At 34.6% G+C, this 22,768-nt stretch overlaps 2 protein-coding genes across 4 annotated transcripts in view; both read left to right on the forward strand.

The window, feature by feature from the left end:
- Positions 1-728: 728 nt before the first annotated feature.
- On the forward strand, positions 729-13,702 carry LOC129950075 (maternal protein exuperantia). Of its 3 annotated transcripts, XM_056061866.1 has the most exons (6): positions 1,329-1,619; positions 1,748-1,874; positions 1,972-2,124; positions 11,343-12,276; positions 12,335-12,582; positions 12,859-13,702. In XM_056061866.1, the coding sequence occupies exons 2-6, from the start codon at positions 1,770-1,772 to the stop codon at positions 12,865-12,867; spliced, it is 1,449 nt and encodes a 482-aa protein (XP_055917841.1). In that variant the 5' UTR covers positions 1,329-1,619; positions 1,748-1,769; the 3' UTR covers positions 12,868-13,702. The 3 variants fall into 3 exon arrangements, with proteins under 3 accessions (XP_055917840.1, XP_055917839.1, XP_055917841.1); XM_056061865.1 differs by lacking the exon at positions 1,329-1,619 and adding an exon at positions 729-905 and having other exon boundaries at positions 12,335-13,702; XM_056061864.1 differs by having other exon boundaries at positions 1,320-1,619; positions 12,335-13,702.
- Positions 13,703-20,341: 6,639 nt separating this feature from the next.
- The window catches only part of LOC129949268 (protein fem-1 homolog B), a 34,916-nt gene continuing 32,489 nt past the window's right edge, over positions 20,342-22,768 (forward strand). The window contains exon 1 of the mRNA XM_056060620.1: positions 20,342-20,873. Coding sequence (XP_055916595.1) covers positions 20,706-20,873 — 168 coding nt within the window. The 5' untranslated portion in view covers positions 20,342-20,705. The remainder of the gene's footprint in view (positions 20,874-22,768) is intronic.

A 22,768-nucleotide genomic window follows, 5' to 3' on the forward strand; every position in this document is an offset into this window, starting at 1 on the left:
ACTAAATCATTGAATAAAAAAAAAAACAAGAGACAGAAAAATTAAGTCAAGGTGAATAAATGTTTCCGGTGCATTGGTTTATTTTGTTGATTATTTTCGGAGCTGCTTATGTGCGTGGTGTTTGGCAACTAACGATCGAACTATTTGGTTTCGAAAAAGTTGCATGTGTGGGCCCCCAGCCTAGTATTTGTCAATTCCACGCAAGATGTAGTACCCGTGAGAAAAATATTGATGGTGCCATCAACAATTGAGCCCAAGACCTCTAGCATGTCATACTCACTAAGAATCACACCACGGATACGGAGTTTAGTTTATAAAAGAGTAAATTTGAACTTATCAAAGAACTATGAAAATGCCTTATTATGTTTGATTTTTACTTTTTATTAAAAGTGCCTTTATGACACAACACAGGAGATTTTCACTGCATTCCTTTCTACTACACACATACCCCCTAAAGAAAGAAAACACAAATGAAAGCAGCATAATTGCAGTAAACTTAATTTTATTCATACAACCATTTATAACCAAATTTGAAAAGTCCATTCTTTTAAAAATATAAAAATAAAAGTACTTTCAACTCCCTTAAAGTAATCTCATTAATATTCATAGAAGACAGCCCTGTAATATTTCTGGAAGTCATTGCACACAATACAGCGGCTTTTTGGCAACAGCTGATAAAGTGGTCTTATCAGTTAAGCTACTTGACTTCTCGTCTATCTGCCTCTGCAGTTTCTGCAAAAAAATAAAAATTATTTCCCCCATCATAACCAGAAGTGTGAATGTGAATTTTCTTTTTCCACAATTTTTTGATCCATAAAAGAAAAACCTCCTCATAAGAAACTCATACAAATCATATTCAATCTAACACCGGTTTTGGTTATATACGAATATAACATAGAGTAAACGTAAGTAAATCAAATTTATTGCTGACCACAAAATTGTCTGTCCGTCTTTGCACATCTGGATCTGTGGTGCCTTGAAGACAGTTTAGCAGTTGAGTGACTCATTCGTTATATTTTTATTAATTTTGTGTCCTATTTGAAATGAAAAACTATTTTTGTGTCGATTTCGCTTTGATTCAATAAAGTTCAAATCAAAAAGCAACGAATAACGAAACATGTAGAAAAACTACTTGTGCGTTGCGTATCCATGCCCGCCCCCTATTCACTCCACCTGTCGCACCATATCATAGATTCATAGCGCACTTTAATTGAATATTTATTTTTCTTTTGATTTTTATTTTTGCAAAAACAAAATACACACGACGGGAGAAAATTTCCCCCGAGCCGAGAGGAACAAAATATAATAAATAATAAATAACGGCCCTCTCAGCTCCGTCTCCATGAAAATATATTTTTTTAATGATTGCGAAAGAGGAAATTTTCATAGAAAGAAATTTTCTTCGACAAAGAGCCCTCATTTGAAAATCTAAGGTCAAACTGCGAGGACTGATAATAAACTGGGATTTGTGATTGCACACCTAATTTTTTCGACACGTGCACACAAAAGCTTTTGTGAGATAAAATTTTTGCCCTTCTCTTAAAAATTAATCTGGAAAAAACGTTTTTTTTCTAATACCTACAACAATTTTATTTTATTTTTGTTGGGCTGGAAAAAAGGTAATTTTGTTTCTAAGAAATTCTTTTTTTTCAGGACTTTTTCGCTCTGTATTGTTTATTAGTTTTTCACTAATGAAAGAAATTCTTTTTAAATCCTTCATTTTGTACCGTTATTTTTATATTTCTAGGCAGTTAAGCATCAGCGATAAAATGTGTTCTTTAGATGAAACAAATGCCGTTAAAAGTCTGGCGAATGGAAGATATACGCTCGTAGGCGTAGATATCGACACAACCGGCAAAAGGCTTATCGATGAGGTAAGATTATTTTTCTTTCTCTGTTCCTAATCAAAAAGATGTTTGATTTGATATTCTTATGTTTTTGTTTTGTTTTTATATTTTTTTTAATAAATAGATTGTCCAGTTAGCAGCTTACACGCCAAATTCACACTTTGAGCAATATATTATGCCGTACATGAATCTTAATCCAGCTGCAACAAACCGTCATCAAGTGCGGGTGATTACAATCGGATTTTATCGTATGCTGAAGTCATTGCAAACTTTCAAGGTTAGTTTTATTTTAAAGTATTTTATTAATTGAACAAACAGCAAAAGAAAAACTTAACTGTTATTTCTTGTGAACAATGAAAATCATAGAAAAAAAAGTTGATTAACAGTTAGCACAAGTTGTGTGTGAGGAAACATGTGATTTCAAATTATAACGGTTTATGAGTCGGTTCAACAAAATACCAAATTTGTGTTTTTTGCTTGAACTTGACATGTTTTAGTTTTAGGACTCATTTGGTTTGTCTTTATTAAAATTTGGATTTCAAGTTTGATATCAGTAAAAAGGCTTTAAATTCAAAAGTTTGCAAGACATTCTTTTTTTTATCAAAGTATAGGTTAGGTTTGGTTTTGTTGTACACAGGTCCGTAGTTGTTCCAATGTGATAGCACATGAATCAAAGGCTCTTCTCTGCTATATCTTTTTAAATCATTCAAGTTATAACGTGTCTTCCTATTAACCAGTATAAAATAAATGAGTTGTTAAATGTATCCGTAAGCCCCTTTCAAGTAAAAAAAAAATAACAAACAATCTTATAGTTTAGGAAAATACTGGTTTTATTGAATGGATTAAAATGTATTTGCCCCTGAATCCAGGCTTTTGTTGTCCTTGCGGTTGGTATTAATCCATTATCTTGTTGAAAAGAACATCATTGTCCACAAAATAATTCAGAAAACTGCGGAACAATCGATTTCTAAGTGATTGCTGTCATTTTTAAGCTTTTTGAAAATTCAGCTCCAATGTTATCTGATTTAAAACACACTAATACGTAAATTTAGATCTTGTCTCTTTTCATGTAACAAAACAGGTACTTTTTATGATCTTCGGGAAAACTGCCATAAAACTTGTATTTATCAACTAAACCCAACACACACTAAGTTACAAAAAAAGTGGCGCACCTTAAAATTTTGCAACATTTTGAAGTAACTTAAACAAATAAACGTTTGGCGTTTTTCTTTTTTAGTTCAGAGTTGAGCTCTGAGCAGAGTCTGAGCGAGCAGAGTAGAGTAGAGTTCTGAGCATAGTATGTTCAGAGCTCTCTAATTTAATTATGAAACAACTTGAGCACTAAACTGTCATGATTTTAAATGCCGTCTGTTTAAAGGCGTTCAAATTTTATTTAATCAAATTAATTAAAAAAACAGTCATAGCGTTGGTCCATTTGACGCCTGAAATAAATTTGATTCATAAAAATGCTAAATGCGATTAGTTTTTTTTTAGATAATATTTCCTTCTGCACTACAGCGACATTTTTATTGTTTTGACGATGATTTTTTTGTAATTTCCCAGCTTTCAAACATCAAATTGTTTGTGTTCAGCATTTTACTCCTTTTTCTCTGTTATATTATTCTGAGCTCACAGAGCGCGCTCTGAATATGTTCAGAACTAAAAAAGAAACGATTTCGAAGCTCTGAACGATCAGAGCTCAAAAAGAACCACAATTATTCTTTTGACAGTTCGAGCTGTATCGTCCAAATTTCCCCTTTTCCTCCACTAGGGCAGATCTCAGCCTATTGAGTGTTTCTGGAAGGGCGAGTCGGCTCCTTACCATTTTTCCCAGTAGATCCCAAACGTGTTCGATGGGATTTATATTCGGGCTCATCGCAGGCCAAGCCATTACATCGATATCCACTTCTTAAAAGTAGTCGGGGACGTACCTAGCATTGTGTGGTCTAGCATTGTCATGCATTAGCAAGAAATTGTCTCAAATAAATGGTGTGGACTCAAATATTCCTCCAGAATGTTGTTGATGTAGTAACTGAAGTTTACCGATCCTTCCGCGATGCACAGCTCGGTTTTTGGTGCATGGAAATTTCCACACCATGACGGAACCTCCCCAGAAATTTTCACGCTGGGCAACCGTTTCCGAAGAGTATCTTTCATTTGATCGTCTCCACACTCTGTTACGTCCATCTGTTGAGCGCAGACAAAACCTGCACTCATCAGTAAAAAGAACTCTACCCCAATCGGCCTCGGTTCAATCTCGGTAAAGTTGAGCAAATTCCATCCGACGTCGCTTGTGCTGTAACGTGAGTCTTGGTACACGAGCAGGTTTTCTTGCTCTCAGGCCACTCTCCACTAATCGCCTCCCCACCGTTTGAGCATTCATAACTCTCCCCCTAACGGATTGATGTCTGGGAGACAGCTCAACCGCTGTTTGGTGACGATCTCGAAGTCTTTGAAGCACCAAATATCGATCATCCCTTGCAGATGTTGCTCTGAGGCGACCTGAGCCTTTCCGCAGGTTGCAGAAGATGGTCTCTCTGTACCTTTCAATGGCTCTATAAAAAATGATAAAGTTTATGCTTTTCTCAATATAATGCACTTAATGCACTAATGTGTTAAGGAAAATCGAAAAAGAATATGCAGACGTACACACTAATATACAGTTAAACGGGAAAAAATAGTCTCTGCAAAAACAAAGCTTTATATTATCAAAATAATAACAACACATCAAAAAGTATGACTGCACCACTTTTTTTTGCATTTCAGTGTATGTTTTGCAATAGAATTCCACATTTTGGGGTTTCCAAAAAACCCAAGAGTTTAAAAAATATCGTCAAATAAAAAACGAAAAAAAACTTGTCCCTATTCATGACAAGAAGTGAACCTAAGTGTAAAATTACTAATATAAATTTGTTTTGCCAAATAATATGTATGATATTCCATTTCTTGTTGACGGTAGTAGATATAACGTTTCCTTTGAGCCAAGAGAGGACTTCTTTGATGGTAAAAAGTTATCAGTGGTACAAAAACATAGTGTACCTTCAATTTTTAAGTTTTTCATAAAAACCTTGTTCAAAAATAAAAATGAAAGTTGTATTCAGATTTTTTAAAATATCTGAGGAAGTAAACTAGCAGGTGTATATTTAGAAAAAAAAAGCAAACATTTTGCGATCCATTCTAAAAACTATGAATTTGTGTCAGATAAAGTAAATTTCATTTTTTCGTTTAGCTTAGAATGGGAATGTTCAGACAACATAAAGGGCCTTATTTACAGTCAACTTGAACGTTCATTTTGACAAGACAACTAGTTAGTTGTTTATTTGGTAAAGTTTCATAAAGTTAAATCCGGAACTTTACTTTATCAACTTCTACTACCAAAAAACATAATTTTTTAGAAAAAAAAACTTCTCAGGCAAGCTACAAGTCTATCTCCAGTAGTGTTTTGTATTTTAAATAAAAATTACTCATTTCTTTTTCAAATAAACAAGCAAATATTTTACAGAAAACATAAAATGGAATTGTTTAGAAAATAAATAAATCATAAAGTAATAAAGATCAGCTTTCAGTTGAATGGAAAAGCATGATCAACTGTCATTTTGACAGAAGTAGACTTGATTTCATAGTTAGGGAGATTTTTAAATCATTTTGTTCGTACCTTCTAGCTCATTCCGAAATTAAAATAAAAAAGACTGTGATGCGACATGCGACCCACACTGATAACTTCCCATCTGGTCTGTCGATTTCTCTTGCTTAAAAATGTGTAGATTTTTGTATTGGTTTGAAAAAGTTATCAGTTAAATTATTCTAAAAAAAATTTACAATTACCAACAATATTTTCCATATAAAGAAATAGTTTAGTTTGAAAATCTAGTTTTGTTTAATAGAATATTTATTTTATTTTAATAATTTTAGTAGCATTTGTTGAATTTTTACAAATTGGATGAATGAAATTAATTTGAGAGATATCAAGAACCGAACAACAATTTTTACTAAATGCGCGTACTATTTTTTTTGTAGATTTTATTTTTTCATGAAAAAACGGACTGGATTTTTATAAAAAAAAAAAACTACTGAATATCGAATTTTCTGTGAAATAAGAAAAGTTTCAAGACAATATTTTTAATTTTTGAAAAGCTATTTGAGTCGAAAGTAAATTTTTACCAAGTGTTAGTATTGTTTTTTTTTAGATTTTTATTTTTTGTAAACAAAAAACTATCAATTACATTTTTCTAAATATTGTATTGTATGTTGACAACAATATTGTTTAAAAGATAAAAGTAGTTTAAAGCCAATATCTTAAAGTTATGAAAAGATACTTGAGTCCAAATTCAATTTTTACCAACTTTGAGTAATGTTTTTATTTTTTATAAAAAAAAACTATCAATATTTTTTTCAGTTCTTTTGATTTTTAAAAAAAACGTTACTTGGATTTTTTTCAAAAATATATTTTTTTGTATCACGTTACAATATATTATATAAAATGTAATTCAAGTCCCTACCGTTTTTGGTTTCATTAAATATTTAGGGTTAACCAAAATCTTCACCTTTTTTTTAAACTGCTATGGTAAAAAACCACACGCAATTTTCTTGAGTGCCCTTTCTGAATCTTTCTGCATATTTATCTGTATAACAAAATGCATTTGAAATCGACATCTCTTCTGATTCTTGAGCTATGGACGACGAAAAAACGTTCGAACGTACATACATACGTATATACGCACGCACAGGCATCTTTCTAAAAATCTTTTTTTTGAAACGTCGATAAATGTAAAAAAATCAATTTGACAAATCGGACCCATTACAATAACTTCCAATGGGAAGTTAACAAGTAGCGAAAAAACAGTTTCCCTTTAATTAAAATCTGATACTACTAATTTCCACTGAGATACGACGCTGGTACTAAGTAAAACAAAAACGATCGTTCTATAAATTGACATTCGCCTTTTGACTTTAACTGTCTTCATCGTGTTTATAGAAAAATTAAATAAAAGCAATATTCGAAACGATTATCAAGAAATTGGCAATCAACTATCAACCGATTCCATTCCAACGCTAGAAAATCCAAAAAGTTGATTAACTTTTCCGGCATTTATCATTCTTACAGCTAATTTTAAGTCGTTTTAAGAAATTTTAGTACTAAAATCTAATTTTTTGTTAAAACAAAGTGTCTCGTAAAATAAGAGTTTCGTCTCGGAATAAGGTCGTATTACATTTATTTTAGAAGTCTGTCTTTCGCTACTGTTTCCCTTTCTATAGTTGCAATGAGGTTAAAACTCATCAAAACTATCGTTATTGGTGCACGGCCTGAAAATGGGTAGGTCGTTATTTAGGATCTCATTAACAAGGCAAGGTGATGCAAAAACAATACCTGCAAATTTTATAAATTAGCTCTTACTTGAGCTGAAAGAAATAAGTTAGAAAATTAAAAAAAAGGGTTAAACTTAAGCCACAAAATGCGGATAAAAAAATGCGCCTTAGAGCCCCCGCAGACTGCAGACTTTTTATCGGCTGATAGTTTGGTCGGCTTTGTTAATCAGTATGGAGAGGAATGTATATGCGCACACTACAGTGATTCAGTATCGGCCGATAAAAAAGTTTAATAGGCTACCCAATTACATTCAAACTAATCTGTCGGCGATCTATCGGCCGACAGTTTAATCAGTATTGGCGCATACACCCCTGCGCATACATGACGATTGTTTAGTCGGCCGATAGTTCAGTTCGCTCTGTGATTTGGCATCGTGTGCTTGTGTTTTGAATATGACACCGCCCAAATCACAATTGTTGATTATAGAAAATTCCGTCGAAAAGTTGATTGAAGAAGTCGAGAAAAGACCTGCGCTTTATAAAAAAGGTTTAAAAGAGTACTCCGACGCGATTGTGAAAAAAAACTGTGGGAGGAAGTTTGCGAAGCAGTTGTTCTTGATTGGAATCGGCTTAGCACCGAGGAAAAAACAAACAAAGGTAGGAACGTAAAAATAAAAATATTAGAGTATTTATGTGAAATTGTATTTATTTATTTATTTATTTATTTATCTATTTACAATTATTACACTTTGTTCAATATTGACACGGAATCGCGCCTCCGGGAGAAATAAAGTATGACGACATGTACCGTCGCACGTTATTCATATTATTTCTTCCTCGGTTGGCTTCATTTATAGTTAAGTTTGTCATGGGACAATTGTAGAGAGTTTCTGTAAAATGTATTCCATCTTTGAATTTTGCATAATTATGCAGGACACAGCAAGCTTTTATTATTTTGACACAAAAATCGATATTGACATCCATTGGTCGGTGGAATATACGCCATTTGTTAGCAAGGATCCCAAAAGTACACTCAACCATTCGTCGAGCTCTTGTATGTCTATAGTTGAAAATTCGTTTGGTGTAGTTTAAATTTCTTTTTGCATAAGGACGTAGTATATGATTGCCCAGTCCAAATGCTTCATCCCCTACGCTCAATCTCTCCTCCACAGGTATAGAAAGTCTTAAATGTGTATCCTCCTTCGCTATTGCTGGTTCAATTAACTTGACAAGTTCATTGAAGCTGGTAATGCTCATTCGATAATAGGCGAAAATTTTTTCGGGTAATCAAGTAATTTGGAATGCATAGTGTAAAATTGTCCACTAACTAATCTATCACTGAGAATGGGATGCACCCAATACTCTCGGAATCTCTTCTTGATTTTCCTCCTCCGGAGTAGGATGAGAGCAATAATTTTTCTGGACAATATTTTCATTGTGCGACCGCTTTAAAAGTCAGTAACAAACTAGTTCGAAAATAGTCGGCCGACTGTTGGATAGTCTGCGCCCTGCTCACCAACCAAACTGTTTAGTTGGCTCGGTGTGCGCACTTTCAGCCCAACCCGACTAAATTATCGGCCGACAAAAAGTCTGCAGTTTGCGGGGGCTCTTAAAAGAGCGGAACTATCGTTTTAAATTTTAAATAAAATATGGCCGGATAGTCAGGATATTTGAAATGTATACCAATAATTTGTAGTTCACAATGGTGAAGTTTTTAACTAAATTTTTAATAATTGTAATTCAAAGTTAAATTCAGTATTTTATATAATTCAAAATTTTATTTTTTGTAAAATTAATTTTATAAGGGATTTGTATTAACGAAACAATACCAACAAAGAGAAATATACTTGTATACACATTTACAAAATATCTAAGCAGAACGCCTTCTGTGCTCGCAGATTAATATAAATGTCCAGGGCCGGCCCAGGCAATCTTGCGCCTTGTGCAAGACTAGTAGAAAGCGCCCTTTTTTATATATTCTTCAAGGTTTGGACTTAAACAAATTAACACATCTAAACTTGAGCTTTGTGGTGTAACAAGTGGGGATATTATGGTTAACTCTTGAATGTAATTGATTGAATGGCTTCATTAAGAATTTTGAAAAAAAATCTACTTTCTTCGGGTCTAATATAGTTTCAGGACATTCATCAGCATAAAGTCTTTTTCTCCGTTGAAACCACAATGATGAAGCTTTAGGAAACATATGTATATTGTATTTCTAGGGAACTAGCTATACGCTCTGTTGATTAAACAAACCTACCCATTAAATTTTTCATCGGAACGCATTCAAATTAAAAGTATTTTCTAAAATTTTTATGCCAGTTGATGGGATTAACTGACGGACTTAGCAGATATTTACTAGTTTTATTTATTTTTTCTAAAACATCAAACCAAAATTTGCAGGCAGCAAATAAATGTAAAATCAAAAAAATGTATTTCCTAACGATTCTGCAATATTTTTTGCCTATTGGTTTCCTATTTCTATAAGGGCTCAATGTATTTCTTCTAAATTTGTTTTTAAAGGCATCAGTGCTTCTAACCTGCTCTCCCATCTAGTCTCAAAAAGCGTTTTCAAAGTAAAACTTGGATTTTTTTTTCTTATAAATATCCCACTTCGTTACGGAACTTGAAAAAAAAAGTTATACAAACATCATTAACCACTGATCTTGGTTCCAGGGTTCGAATTCAATTCTGAATACCCACTTCTTTTCCTTTCACATTCGAACCATTATCATAACTTTGGCTCCGATAGTTACTAACTAAAATTTCATGTAATTCAAGCGTGTCTAAAATAAACTGAGTCAGCCACATTCCGGTCTTGTCTTGTCACAAATTACGTCACTTCTATTAAAAACTGATAGCTATTTATTTAATCTTAATTAACCAACAAAACGAAACAACAATTCAAACAATCTGAATTCTGCACCAGACTAGATATACATTAAAAGTAGCCTTCACAACAGTCATTAACTTAAAAAAAAAAATGAGAACTCATATACAGGGGTACGGCCACGGTGAATAATAAAAAACCTGCACGTTCTAGCCCATACGATTCAATATGAATAAGTATTTTGCGTTGTCATAATCTCTAGTTGGTGCTCAAGAGATAACTTAGGACAGTTGTGAAGAATGTTTTTTTGAGATTATTTTAAGAATGTTTGTAGTTAAAAAAATGGCAAATAGTAGTAGCACATACTTGTTTGCTCAAGACCAGGTTACATTTTATTTCTCCTGGTAATGCGCCCCCATAATTGTGCGCCCTGTGCATTTGCACATATGCATTGTCCGGCCCTGGTCCTAGCTTTATTCTCTAAATTGTATTATATTACCATAAAATTAACTTTGAGCTTAAGAAGAAATAATAACATTACCAAAAAAAGACTTGGATGTGATCCACACTGATAACTTTGCACTCTTATTGTTTTTGTTATGTTTTGTAAGAACTTTACGAAATGCTCAAAACATTCTTTTTGATAACATAACATTTTAACATTTAGGTACCAACTTGTGGTATTTTTTTTAGAAAAAAAGACCGTACGGACGTAATTCTAGAGACATTAAGACCGATAACAAAAACCCCCTCTCGGAAGTTAACGAGAACGAAAAAGAAAATCCTTCTCAACACATTTGCTGAGAGCCACGCATTCTTAAAACTGCCCTCTATTTTTAAAACTATTGAACTTATAAAAGCAAGTTTAAGACAAATTATTGTCGCAAACCCTATGCTTAACATTATTAGAATATCCACCTACATGAATCTTATGTCTAATAATTTATTGAATTCTAAAAGAATCTCTTCTCTCTTGTAGCTTTGAAAATAGAGTCTTAAATGTTGAAATGTTAAAACAATCCAAAACGCTATACATACTATGTACCCCTCTAGCTTTGGGATAAACTGCTAACGAGAAAATGTTTTCATATAACCTTATAATGAAAAAGAAAATATTACTCTAGGTTAACATTTTAGCGCACAAACAAAATAACAGGACTTGATAACCAAAAACTGCTGTGCGTGGAATTGTATTGCTTTTCCCTTCATTTAATTCGTTATAAAAACAGTTTATAACAAATCAAGCAAGCATTAATTTGCCTCCTAAAAGGCTTCTTAATTCGAAAATACGTCAAATAAAATGAACTTCTGATGGTTGAATGACAATTATAAAATTTAAAAATCTTTTATTTTCTCAGGTTATTAAATCAAAATCAGAGGTTGCAGCTTTAAAAGACTTCCTTAACTGGCTGGAAATGTTGAACAAAAATAATCCAGACTCTGATGGCATAATTATGATCTATCACGAAGAAAGAAAATTCATTCCGTACATGATTCTAGAGTCACTAAAAAAATACGATCTCCTGGAGAGATTCCAGAAAACGGTAAAGGCATTTGCAAATGGCTTTAATTTAGCCAAAACAAATGTCACCATAGCAAATGAAGCCGGCAGTCCAATACAGTATTTGAGTTTGAAAAAACTCACAAAAGCCCTCTCAGGAGCTGGTGATAAAAACAACAACAATGAGGATCAAGTCAGCTCCACTTCTTCGCCAAAGGCAGATAATTCAGGCGAATCAACTGTTTCACCAAAAACAGAAAATAAAAAACAGCGTAGGAATCGTCGCCGATCGAACAGTGAATCGGATATATTCGATGGAAGCGCCAGTATTCGTGCCAAGATGACTTATAATGTCGCACTTCGTCTAACAAACAACCATAATAACAATGGAAAAGCCTCAGAAGCTGAAAACATGCATGACATTATCACACAGTATGCACAACCTATCTCCTGTGATCTGGACGAATTGGAAAGTCAAAATTTGATGCTAGAACGTCAGAATTCCTTCCGTCCGGTGTTTTTAAACTATTTCAAGGCAACACTTCAGCACCGTTTGCGTGCGGTCAAGTATCGCATCATTTTGGCTGAAAATGGTCATGACTTGAATAGTTTGAATACAATTTGGACAGAAAAACAGAAAGAAGGTCTCGCAGAAGTCATTCAAGCCATTGAGGACTTGAAACAAGAGGACAAGACAGATCTGATTGATTTGTTTGATAGTTTTTATGATCCAGCAAAAACAACAATCAAACCCTTGGTAAAAAATAACCGTAGAACTTCAAGGCGATCGGGTAAGTAAAGATTGAAGCTCAGCATCATAAAAGTCTAAAATTATTTTAATTCTATAAGGTCGCAATAAGGAAAATCAAGCTGGTGGTGACTCCAACCATGGTTCTGGTAACAATAAGGCACAGCCTGACTCCACAACAAAAGATGGTTCTTCGCGAAAAGCCCCTCGATCACGCAGGCGTCCACGTTCGCGTAACAATACAAATGCCAACAATAATTTAAACGTAGCAAACACGCCGACTTCTCTTTCATCTGCAGACACACTCATCTATACGCCAGTTGCTGCAGTTGTTCCAGAAATCGCCAAGGTGCCTTTGGTTTCTAATTTGTAAACAAATAAGACTCAGTGAATTCATTGTTAAAGAATTCAACTGACTAAAACGTGCCTTTAGCAAACACAGAAACACTAAGTAGGATAAAACAAAAACACATTTTTTTACACAGCACAAAGATGTTGCATTTATTGCCAACATATCGATTACAGATTTTACATACTTTGATAGTATTTTTACTATAACCATGGAGTTCTTTAAACAATATTACAAAATAACTTTTTTTTTTCAAAAATCTTCTTTCAAACGCAGAGAATATAAGAAAACAAAACTGAAGTGGAAAATTTAAACTAAAAACATGAATTTGATGGACTAATCAAATTCAAACAGATAAACTTATCACCCACTTATGGAATTGTTTCAAATCGTCGTCGTCATCGTAGTTAATGAAATTTTCAATTGTTTATTTGTAACTTTCGGATAAACCATAAATTATTCTATGTGGAAACGAAAGAAGATCCATAAAACAAGAAAAAAAATATACAAAAATGAAGAAAAGAAAAATAACAAACAACAACAAAAAAAATAATGAATTAAAAAAACGTTATGATGCAGTTTTAGTTTGACTTAGCAGCTAAAATTTCATTTGGAAAACTGCCTTCGAAGTATGGTTCTATGAGTTTCTATTTTTTTGTTTGTCCTTCTAGTGTCCAGTCTAGTGGGCATTGGATTATTGAATTATTGAATAATTAACCTTTTTGTAGCAAAAAAAAATGCCTTATTAATGAATTATAAACAAAAATATTATTTTTGTTGGAAAATATTAGAATACATGCCACAAATGGTAAATAGTAAAACTTAAAAATAAGTATAGCTCACGCGCATAGAACCAACTAGTAGTCTGGCAATATTAATATTATTGATTTAAAAAAACTAGCATAACTATCATATTCTTACATCTCTTACTGTTGATCGATGTAATTTGAGTTATTATAATCTTTTATTTTTTTTTTTGAATAGTGCAATTAATGCAAATATGCATTTGCTTTCCATTGTTATCAATTAAAAAAATGTTTTTTTTTTCTTTATATACACACATATATAATATATATAATATATTTTGTTTAGAAATAATAAATTGTTGAATTGAGTCTAAGATTGTGTTTGAATTTATTTGACATTTTGAAAAAACTTAAATAAGTCATTTTTTTCTTGAAAATTTATTCATAAATAAATTTTATTCTTAAAAAACTTGAGACCATAGATGTCAAAAGGGATATATTACCCTTATTATGTAGACACAGTGTAAGCACTAGGAAAGGGAGAGAGGGGTTGAAAGGAGATGTCGGTGCACATTGGTTTTAAAGTCCTGAATATTGCAATAGCTGGGAAAGACAGAGTGTGGCAAGGCATTCCACATTCGCATAGTACGGCTAAAGAACGAATCGTTGTACTTGACAGTACGACCGAAGATGGGCTCGAGGGTATATTGATGAGCATTCCTAGAAGCGCGAGTATTACGGTTGAACTGTTTAAGGGGAGGAATGCAGCTGGCTATTTCTCTAGAGCATAAACCATTAAAATAACGGTAAAATAGGGTGAGACAAGAAACATTTCGAGGATGTTCAAGTGACGTAAATGATCTTGGATGGTAATAGCACCAATCAATCTAAATGCTCTACGTTCAAAACTATCCAAGAGACTTAAGTAAGTTGCAGGAGCACCAGGGGTGGAATCGGCTAAGGTGATTGTTGACTATCAATTTTTTGATAGCTAAATTGACCATCATTTTCATTCCGTCTGTGTAAGATGATTCAACTCAATTCAATTCGATTGAACAATTTCAGATTCAAATTGTCAAAATTCGGTGTTGCCTTGGTGAAATTTTAAATTGATTCTTATAAAATATCTAAATAAAAGTTTCAAATTGTCTGATTTTGAATAAAATTCTTACTTTTCTTGCTTTTATTCGAATGTCGTAAGCAACAGGAATGTGTTTTTTAAAAGAAACAAAGTGAACTAAGAAAATTTTCCAGTCGTTTGTGTAAGCGTCTGGTAGCTCTATTCGGGATAAACAAATTTGTTTGAAAACGACTATCACATTTGTATGTGATAGCTTTTTAGGTATCAATTTGACTATCACCTTATGTAGATCAAATTCGATCATTTTGATTGTCATTTATCAACAATCACCTTAGCCGATTCCACCACAGTGTACTTACATTTATGAACGCAAAACGTGCATTACTGATGCATTTTTACATTAATGAACTTACCCGTGGTTATCTTTTCGACCTCATAATAGCAAAAATTACCATATTCGATCGGCTACCGCTTTTGCTGATATCTCTAGGTCCAAAAGTGTAATAGTAAAATATAAATTTCAAATTACATTACACATTTCAGCAGGTGTTTGGAAAACTCTTATTGATTTTTATGTCACTTGTTTTATTTGTTTTTAATTTTGCTTAGTTAAAAATCAGATTTTCCAACCTCGAGCGCCTGAATGCAAAATTTCCAAAAATCAGAAAAACACGTTTTTTCTCTTATTCATGTTTTTTACCCTGAATGTATTTTTTCTTACATAAAACCATGTTCTACGATTTTAAGACAAATTGAATATAACCCAACTAAGGAAAACCGGACAAAATTTAAACAAGCCTGGAAGGCCTGCAACGCCTATATTCAAAGAACCAAAGTAGTACTTTTACATGACCAAAAATTACATCGAAAAATACTGGAATGTTCCAAAGGCAGCAGGAATTTTTGTTCATTTGTAAAAAACATGAGGAATTCTTCCTCTTCCTACGCTTGTTGTCAATGACACTCCTTTCTATTGATAAAGCCAACTTATTTGCAAGGCAGTTCCCTGAAAATTCCACCTTACCAGATAGTGTCATAACTAGCCCAGTTCCCGAACGGGTAATCGATTCTATGGGACCAATCTTTTTTCGTACTCGAACTGTGGTGGGAGTTCTTAAAGATCTCAACACTGCGTAAGCTTTTCCATCTATCCTATTCTTCGGGGATCGTTCCGAGTAGTTGAAAAACTGCATTTGTTCAGCAAATCCCAAAAAAGGCGAATCTTCTTCTCCCACAAATTACCGACCGATAGCACTAACGTCCCTTCTTTCTAAGGGCATGGAAACGTTGATTAATTATCAGCTTAAGAAATATCTTGAGGAACGGAAGCTTCTTAATGACCGGCAATACGGCTTTTGTAGGAATAGGTCCACTGGTGATCTCATGGTTCATCTCACCGAACAGTGGAACAAATCTTTACACCGTTTTCGAGAAAGTAAGATTATTCCTCTCGATATTTCAAAAGCATTTGATAAAGTCTGGCTTTTGGAATTGACGAATCTCTTCTTGGTTGGATTGGAAATTTTCTCTTGATTCTTTTAATACAAGTTGCTTTGGAAGGATTCAATTCTGAAACTCATAAAATAAATGCTGGTGTGCCCCAGGGATCCGTTTTGTCTCCGACCCTCTTCCTCATTTTTATAAATGATCCAATACATTGTTTCGTTAACGATAGCACTCTTAGCTTTTCATATTCGTTTCCAGACTCACAACCCTCCTCTTCGGATGTGGAACTGCAACGGCAAAATATGATTAGCTCATTAAATTCCGACCTATACAGCATTGTACAATTGGGCACAAAAAATCGTGTGGAATTAGTTGCTTTGAAAACGAAATTCTGCATTACATCGTCAAAGCGAGATAAACCCTCTTTGCCACTATCTATGAGTGGCATTTGCATCAACGAAACGGAAAATCTTGACATCCTCGGAATGTGAATCAGTAACCACCTTTTATGGAGCGATCACATACGCGATGTTGCCAAAAATGTCGCAAGATGTCTAGGTTTTTTTAAACGTTGCAAGAAATTTGTCTCTCCTTCTGATCTAGCTACAATCTACAAAACCTATATACGTCCGAAACTTGAATATAACTCTCATCTCTGGGCTGGTGCTCCACTAACTTATTTAAGCCTCTTGGACAGTATTCAAAAAAGAGCTTTTAAAATAATTGGTGACATTAAAATCATCAACTCGTTTACATACCTCGAACATCGACACAAGGTTTCTTGCCTCACCCTTTCTTACCGTTATTTTAACGGACTATGCTCTAGTGAAATAGCCAGTTGCATTCCTCCCCTTAAACAATTGAACCGTAATACCCGTGCTTCTAGGAACGCCCATCAGTTTACCCTTGAGCCCAACTTTGGCCGTACTATGAAGTATAGAGATTCTTTTTTTAGCCGTACTTTGCGAATATGGAATGCCTTGCCACGCTCTATCTTTCCCTGTCATTGCAATGTTCAGAAATTTAAAACCAATGCACACCGAGACCTCCTATCCAACCCTTCCCTCTTTTCCTAATGCTCACTCTGTGTCTTTGGCATATTAAAGGTATACAAAACCCTTTTAGTGTTCGCCAATTAAAAAAAAAATGATGACTACAAATGAAATACACAACATTTTGTTAGTATTTGTTTGTGGCATTCAAAAACACCAAATTTGTGCTTATAAACAATTCGTCTGAATAGGTACACAAATTAATTTATGGAAGTTTGTGTACTATTTATGTACTCACATCATTTGTGCGTATTGAAAATAACTGCAAGTATAAATTTTGTTTGTTTTCATAAATAAAATCATTTAAACTTGGCAAGAATTAGAACAAATAAAATATAGGGTCCGCCAAATAACTTTTTTTTTAAATTCGTTAAAAAAAAATTCGTTCAACATGGTCCGATCGTCATTGACTTTAACGGCTACATGACCCAAGTGTTACCATTCACGAAATAAGCACTAGTTGAAAAAAACGTTAGATGGCAGACCTATATAAGGATATTTAGTGTAATGACTATTACACCAATAAAACAATTAGGATTTAGTCGAAGACTAATAAATAATATATCTTTTATTAAAATTACTAAAAGGAAAAGTAATATAAACTTTACGAAGGCGCACACTGAACTGAGCTAATAAATTTGTCGTGGCAACAGAATCTGTTTTCTCTTTCTTATTTTTGGCGCTGCTACTTTTGTGGCATGTTGATGTGTTGGTAATGTTTGCGACACTGATGGAGTTGCCACATCTACTCCCCCACCAGTGACAATATCACAATTGTTATTGTCTTTCTTTTTATATTTGAGGATTTTGCTGGAGATGGAGATTTCAATGCTTCTTCGTCTTGTTGCTGCTGTGAGTTTTGACTGAATTCTGGAGATCTTTGAAACTCAAATTGATGCTGCTGGCTCTGGCTGGGTTCTGGTGTTCTTGGAAGCTCGAGTGTTTGCTGCTGGCTGGATTCCTCATTTGGCACATTGATTTCAGTTGGTCTTTCTTCTTGAGCAATAAATGCAGGCTTAAGTCGATCCACTGACACGTTAGCATCTTTATTATTCATTCGAATAGTGAAGAGACAGTCCGATAATCTTTCGAGTAACTCGAATGGTCCAGTGTAAGGAGGCTCCAATGGCTTTCTTACAGCGTCGGTTCCATAGAGGAAATATATTATGATATATGTATATGGGTGATCTAAAAGTGCTGCTTCGCCCAGACTTGCTCTACATTTATCGAACATTAGTTTTGTTGCTTCTGTCCAAGGTACTTTTCGTTTGTCATTTTTCTTGGAGTTTTTTAGAAATTCGTTGAGTAGAACTTGTAGATCTGCTGCGTGTGGTATGCAGCGCCTATACTATTGATGATACCCAAGAATCGCCTTAGTTGACAAATAGTTTCAGGCCGCTCGTAGTTGATAATGGCGGAGACACGCTCTGGCGGTGGTTTGCACCCATCCTTGTTGATAACATAACCAAGAAACTTGACTTCTGCCATTCCGAACTGGCATTTATTGACATTGATGGTAAAAAAAATGTTGCCTTAAAATTGTGAAGACAGCTTGAAGATGCTTAAGATGTTGCTCCGAAGATTCAGACATTATGATAATATCGTCTATATAACAGAATACAAATTGCATACCTCTGAAGATGGAGTCCATAAACCTCTGGAATGTTTGTGAGGCATTCCGCAGACCGAAGGGCATGAATAGGTATTCAAAAAAGCCAAACGGGGTGCAAACAGCTGTTTTTTTAATGTCGTGAGCAATTGGATATCGATCAGGTGTAGTTTGTGGATTTAAACGCCTGTAGTCCCCACAGGCTCGCCAACCATCATTTTTCTTGGCTACCATGTGCAGTGGGCTGGCCCATGGACTTTTGTAGGGTCGGCAGATACCTTTTTCGATGAGAAAATCCAATTCAGTTTTTGCGGCTGTCAGTTTAGCTCCTGAAAGGCGTCTGAAACGACTTGCAACTGGTGGGCCTTTTATTTCGATATAGTGGCATACAGAAAGGTCCATATTTGTTTTAGGCTGTGTTGAGGTGGTAGTGACATCGATGTACTCTTTGAGTAGGTTTTGGTACTCATCCCTTTGTACTGCTCCAACACTTAAAGTTGATATTCCAAACTCTTTTACCTCTGTCATTTTTCACTTGTCATGAGATTTGTTATTGCATCTATAAGACATTTTTGTGTGAGGTCAATGACAAGATGGTAATGCTGGAGGAAATCTGCACCAATTATTGATGACTGAACATCAGCTTAAATGAAAGACCACTTGAACTCTCTCCGCAGGCCAAGGCTGAGTTTAAGGATGTGATAGCCGAAATTTTTGATTTCAGTTTTATTAGCTGCGTATAATTTAAGATCTGCACTAACTAGGCGTTGGTTAATTTTTGAGATGGGAATGACTGAAACTACTGATCCAGAATCTATAAGAAAGTGGGTGTTTGCTCCTTTATCGAAAATGTGCAGACGGGGTTCTTTACTGAAGCTGCTGTTGTTGTTGAAGGTGCTGTCGCCAACCGTCTGAACTGACGACAGCTCAGTTAGTTTCCCTGGTTGTTGTTGTTGTTGAAGGAGCACGAACCCTCACAATTTCTTGCATTGTGAGACCATCGCTTGTGATAAAAGCATAACTTTTGACCATCTTTGTCTCTGCTGGAAGAACGACCTCGATTTTGGAACTTGCTTCTAGATTTAGATCTCGGTCGTTCATACCTTTTCATAGCATGAATTTGCTCTGAGAGCTCTTTGACCGTGCGGCAGAGTTCTGTGTAGCTCATATGATCTTCTTGAGATACTGCTTGAATTGACTGTCAGATGTCTTCGCTTCGTTGTTTTAAGTAGAAATTGATTCAACTGATGTCTCTCTAAAAAATAGACAGACCATTTCGACAAGTTCCACTAAAACAACGCACATAAGATTCAAATGGACATTATATCTTTTTCCAGAAACAATCAAATCTACGTGAAAATGAGAATAAACTACCGGAAATCGTGCGAGCTTACCTTAAGTTTCATAAATATCGACCATGCAAAAAAACTCATTGTAATAAATTAAATATACAAAATAAAAATTACCAACAACAAAATGATACTTGTATCTATTCATTTTAAGCTAACTAATTAATTTTCAAAAATCTTCACAAAACTTCTATCAATTTGAAATTTAACGGAAATTCCGTATTTTGTCTTTATTTAGAATTCACGTCCGGTTCAGATTTAAAATAATAATGTACTAGAATAATTCTACCTTCAATTCCGCTAGCAAACAGCTGACAAACCAACCGCGTACTTGTTGCTGAAATACATTAAAACAAAAACAAAAAACCAAAAACAAAACAATAACAACGAAAGAAAACCACAAAGGAAAATGTCAAAAAAATACCATACCAAATTTTCCTCTACCTTCAAAAAGAAATTCAAAATCAAATGTCATTTCGCATCCACTTGTCAGTGTAGTGTGGATGTTGAACTCGAAGAAAATTTTTCAATATTTTTAATTTTTGTTAAGTCGGAAAAACTTATTCTCAAATTCGCAAAGTAATTTATTAACACGTTTCGTTAAGAATTTGTTACAATTCACACAACAACGTTCTAAGTGAATTAGATAGAAAAATACGGTATATTGTAGTTCATCATCATATTGAGTTGAGAAAAGTCTTATTGAAATTATTATAAGCTCCCTAAAGGAAAAATAGTTGCTAGAAGATAAAAAGTGCAATTGCTTTTTAAAGTGCGTTGTATAATCCCCAAATTGTTCCAAATAAATCAATCAAAATTCAGCAAATCGAGGAATTCGTCATGGAGGACCTCCTGGATGATTGCCAGGAGGCATTCCCTGACGAGAAAATCCCCGGGAACATCCTAACAAAGATCTACTTTGCTGCAAAAATGAATCTGGCCAAAACACTGGTTGCAGCATTAAACGATCTACCCTCGCGGGAACTGTGCAATTATTTGTTGAATGTGGTAAGTCTCTCAAAAATACTTCCAAAGAAAATAGCATATTTTGTTTGTTTCTAGGACAAAGGATTCTGGCATTCTGGGACACATTAGGTATCTATACCAGGATGCCAATCTCTGCCGTCGGTTGTCGCGTCAGTGTGCACCTGGCTAATCATTTATAAATTAATGCGTAGCCAAAGTGGGCTGGCTTTTTGGGTATAGAAAACTCTACAAAACATCGCAAATAAATAGGTGGATGTAGAGTAGACGCGATTTCTTGAGATTTTTGCTCCTCTTCTGCTTCTGGCCTGTCATAAAATTATTTATAGTGTCAGTAGATGGCCCTATTTTTAGAAATCTTTTCACTATCGTGTGGTCTGTTGGTCTATTCGTTTGGTCTGTTGGTCTGCCTTTCTCATGGTTTATTGTGTGTACTGGCAAGACCGAGAGTTTAATTGATGTTGATAGTGATGATGATGATGATTTTGGTTGATTCTGATCAAAACAAAAAGCGTTTTTGAGTTGCGCACTACAATACACACAAAATCGGAAAGCAGAAAAAAAATATACTATTCTGCTGCTATCGAACCGAACAAGGCCACGAGAGCAGCATCAACGTCAGCATTGAAATGGAACTGTTGCACCAAAAGGGTTTTCTTTTTTTCTTTCATTTGTTGACAGTGTTCTGTTTTGCTTTAAGAATCATCGCATGAGTGTCATCCATCTCTATATGCCTTGTGATTTGTACCTCGAGGTACCTTAACCTACCTAATTGCAAGAAAATAAAATGAAAAACAAATTAAGATCTCAGCTGACTCGATTCGGCGGCGATTGCGGTGCGATGGGAAATTCCGTTTGGCAATGACACATGCACTCTCTGAGCTGATTAATTTGTTTATATTTTTATTTTATTTTATTTTTAATTTTCGCTTTAGCAATATTCACCTTATGATGATTTTGTGTTATAATTTATTGAGAAATAGGAAAAATTCTAATGAAATATGAACATTAAAGAAAATTGACAAAATTTTCATTGTCTTTGTAATGAATTTGAATGCACTAAAACTGCATTAGTAGTACCTACCAAACATAATCCTAACTAACTAATATTAGAACAAGTTTCAGGAGAATTCTAATGACTTGGAATTCGAAGATATTCGAGACTGGACAAAAGCTGATGACTATTACAAAGTTTTTGTTCAAAAGAACGCATTATGAGATTTCTTATTTCGGTCTAACCTACTACTACTGAAAGCCAACAAAGGATACAAAGAAATTCCAACTTAGAATTGAAGAACTTTGTATTGTATTCAAAAAAGTTAAAAGTATAATATAGAAAGAGTTGGATAACAACAAAATGAGCATACATGATGAACTGGCACTTGATTTTTTCAAAAATCACCAATTTTTTTAGCATGATGTTATTTTGCCTAAACTTACTTACTTACTTAAGGTGGCGCTACAGTCCGGGGCGGACCTGGGCCTCAACCAAGAAGCGTCTCCAGCCAGCTCGGTCCCTAGCTAGCTGTCTCCAGTTTCGCACGCCAAGTTGGTTGAGGTCCTCTCCCACCTGGGTGCGCCACCTGAGTCGCGGTCTTCCTCTACTGCGCTGTCCCTCGGGATTGGATTCGAAGACCTTCCGGGCTGGAGCGTTGATGTCCATCCGCTCTACATGACCTAGCCATCTAAGCCGTTGGACTTTGATTCTGCTAACTAGGTCAGTGTCGCTGTACAGCCCGTACAGCTCGTCGTTATATCTTCTCCTCCATTCTCCATCTATGCGTACGGGACCAAAAATCGCCCGAAGAATTTTTCTCTCGAAGCATCCTAAGACGCTCTCATCTTTCTTTGACAGGGTCCAGGCCTCAGCGCCGTAAATGAGAACCGGGATGATGAGTGTCTTATAGATGGTGATTTTA

Source organism: Eupeodes corollae, chromosome 3 (genome assembly GCF_945859685.1).
Source record: "Eupeodes corollae chromosome 3, idEupCoro1.1, whole genome shotgun sequence".
Classification (NCBI taxonomy): Eukaryota; Metazoa; Arthropoda; class Insecta; order Diptera; family Syrphidae; genus Eupeodes; species Eupeodes corollae.

Bases quoted from the DNA above. Each gene is read 5' to 3' on its own strand.
- LOC129950075 (XM_056061865.1), top strand. From the start codon at position 1,770: ATGTGTTCTTTAGATGAAACAAATGCCGTTAAAAGTCTGGCGAATGGA. The intron at 1,875-1,971 runs GTAAGATTATTT...TTTAATAAATAG, and splicing joins GCAAAAGGCTTATCGATGAG to ATTGTCCAGTTAGCAGCTTA. The intron at 12,277-12,334 runs GTAAGTAAAGAT...TAATTCTATAAG, and splicing joins TAGAACTTCAAGGCGATCGG to GTCGCAATAAGGAAAATCAA.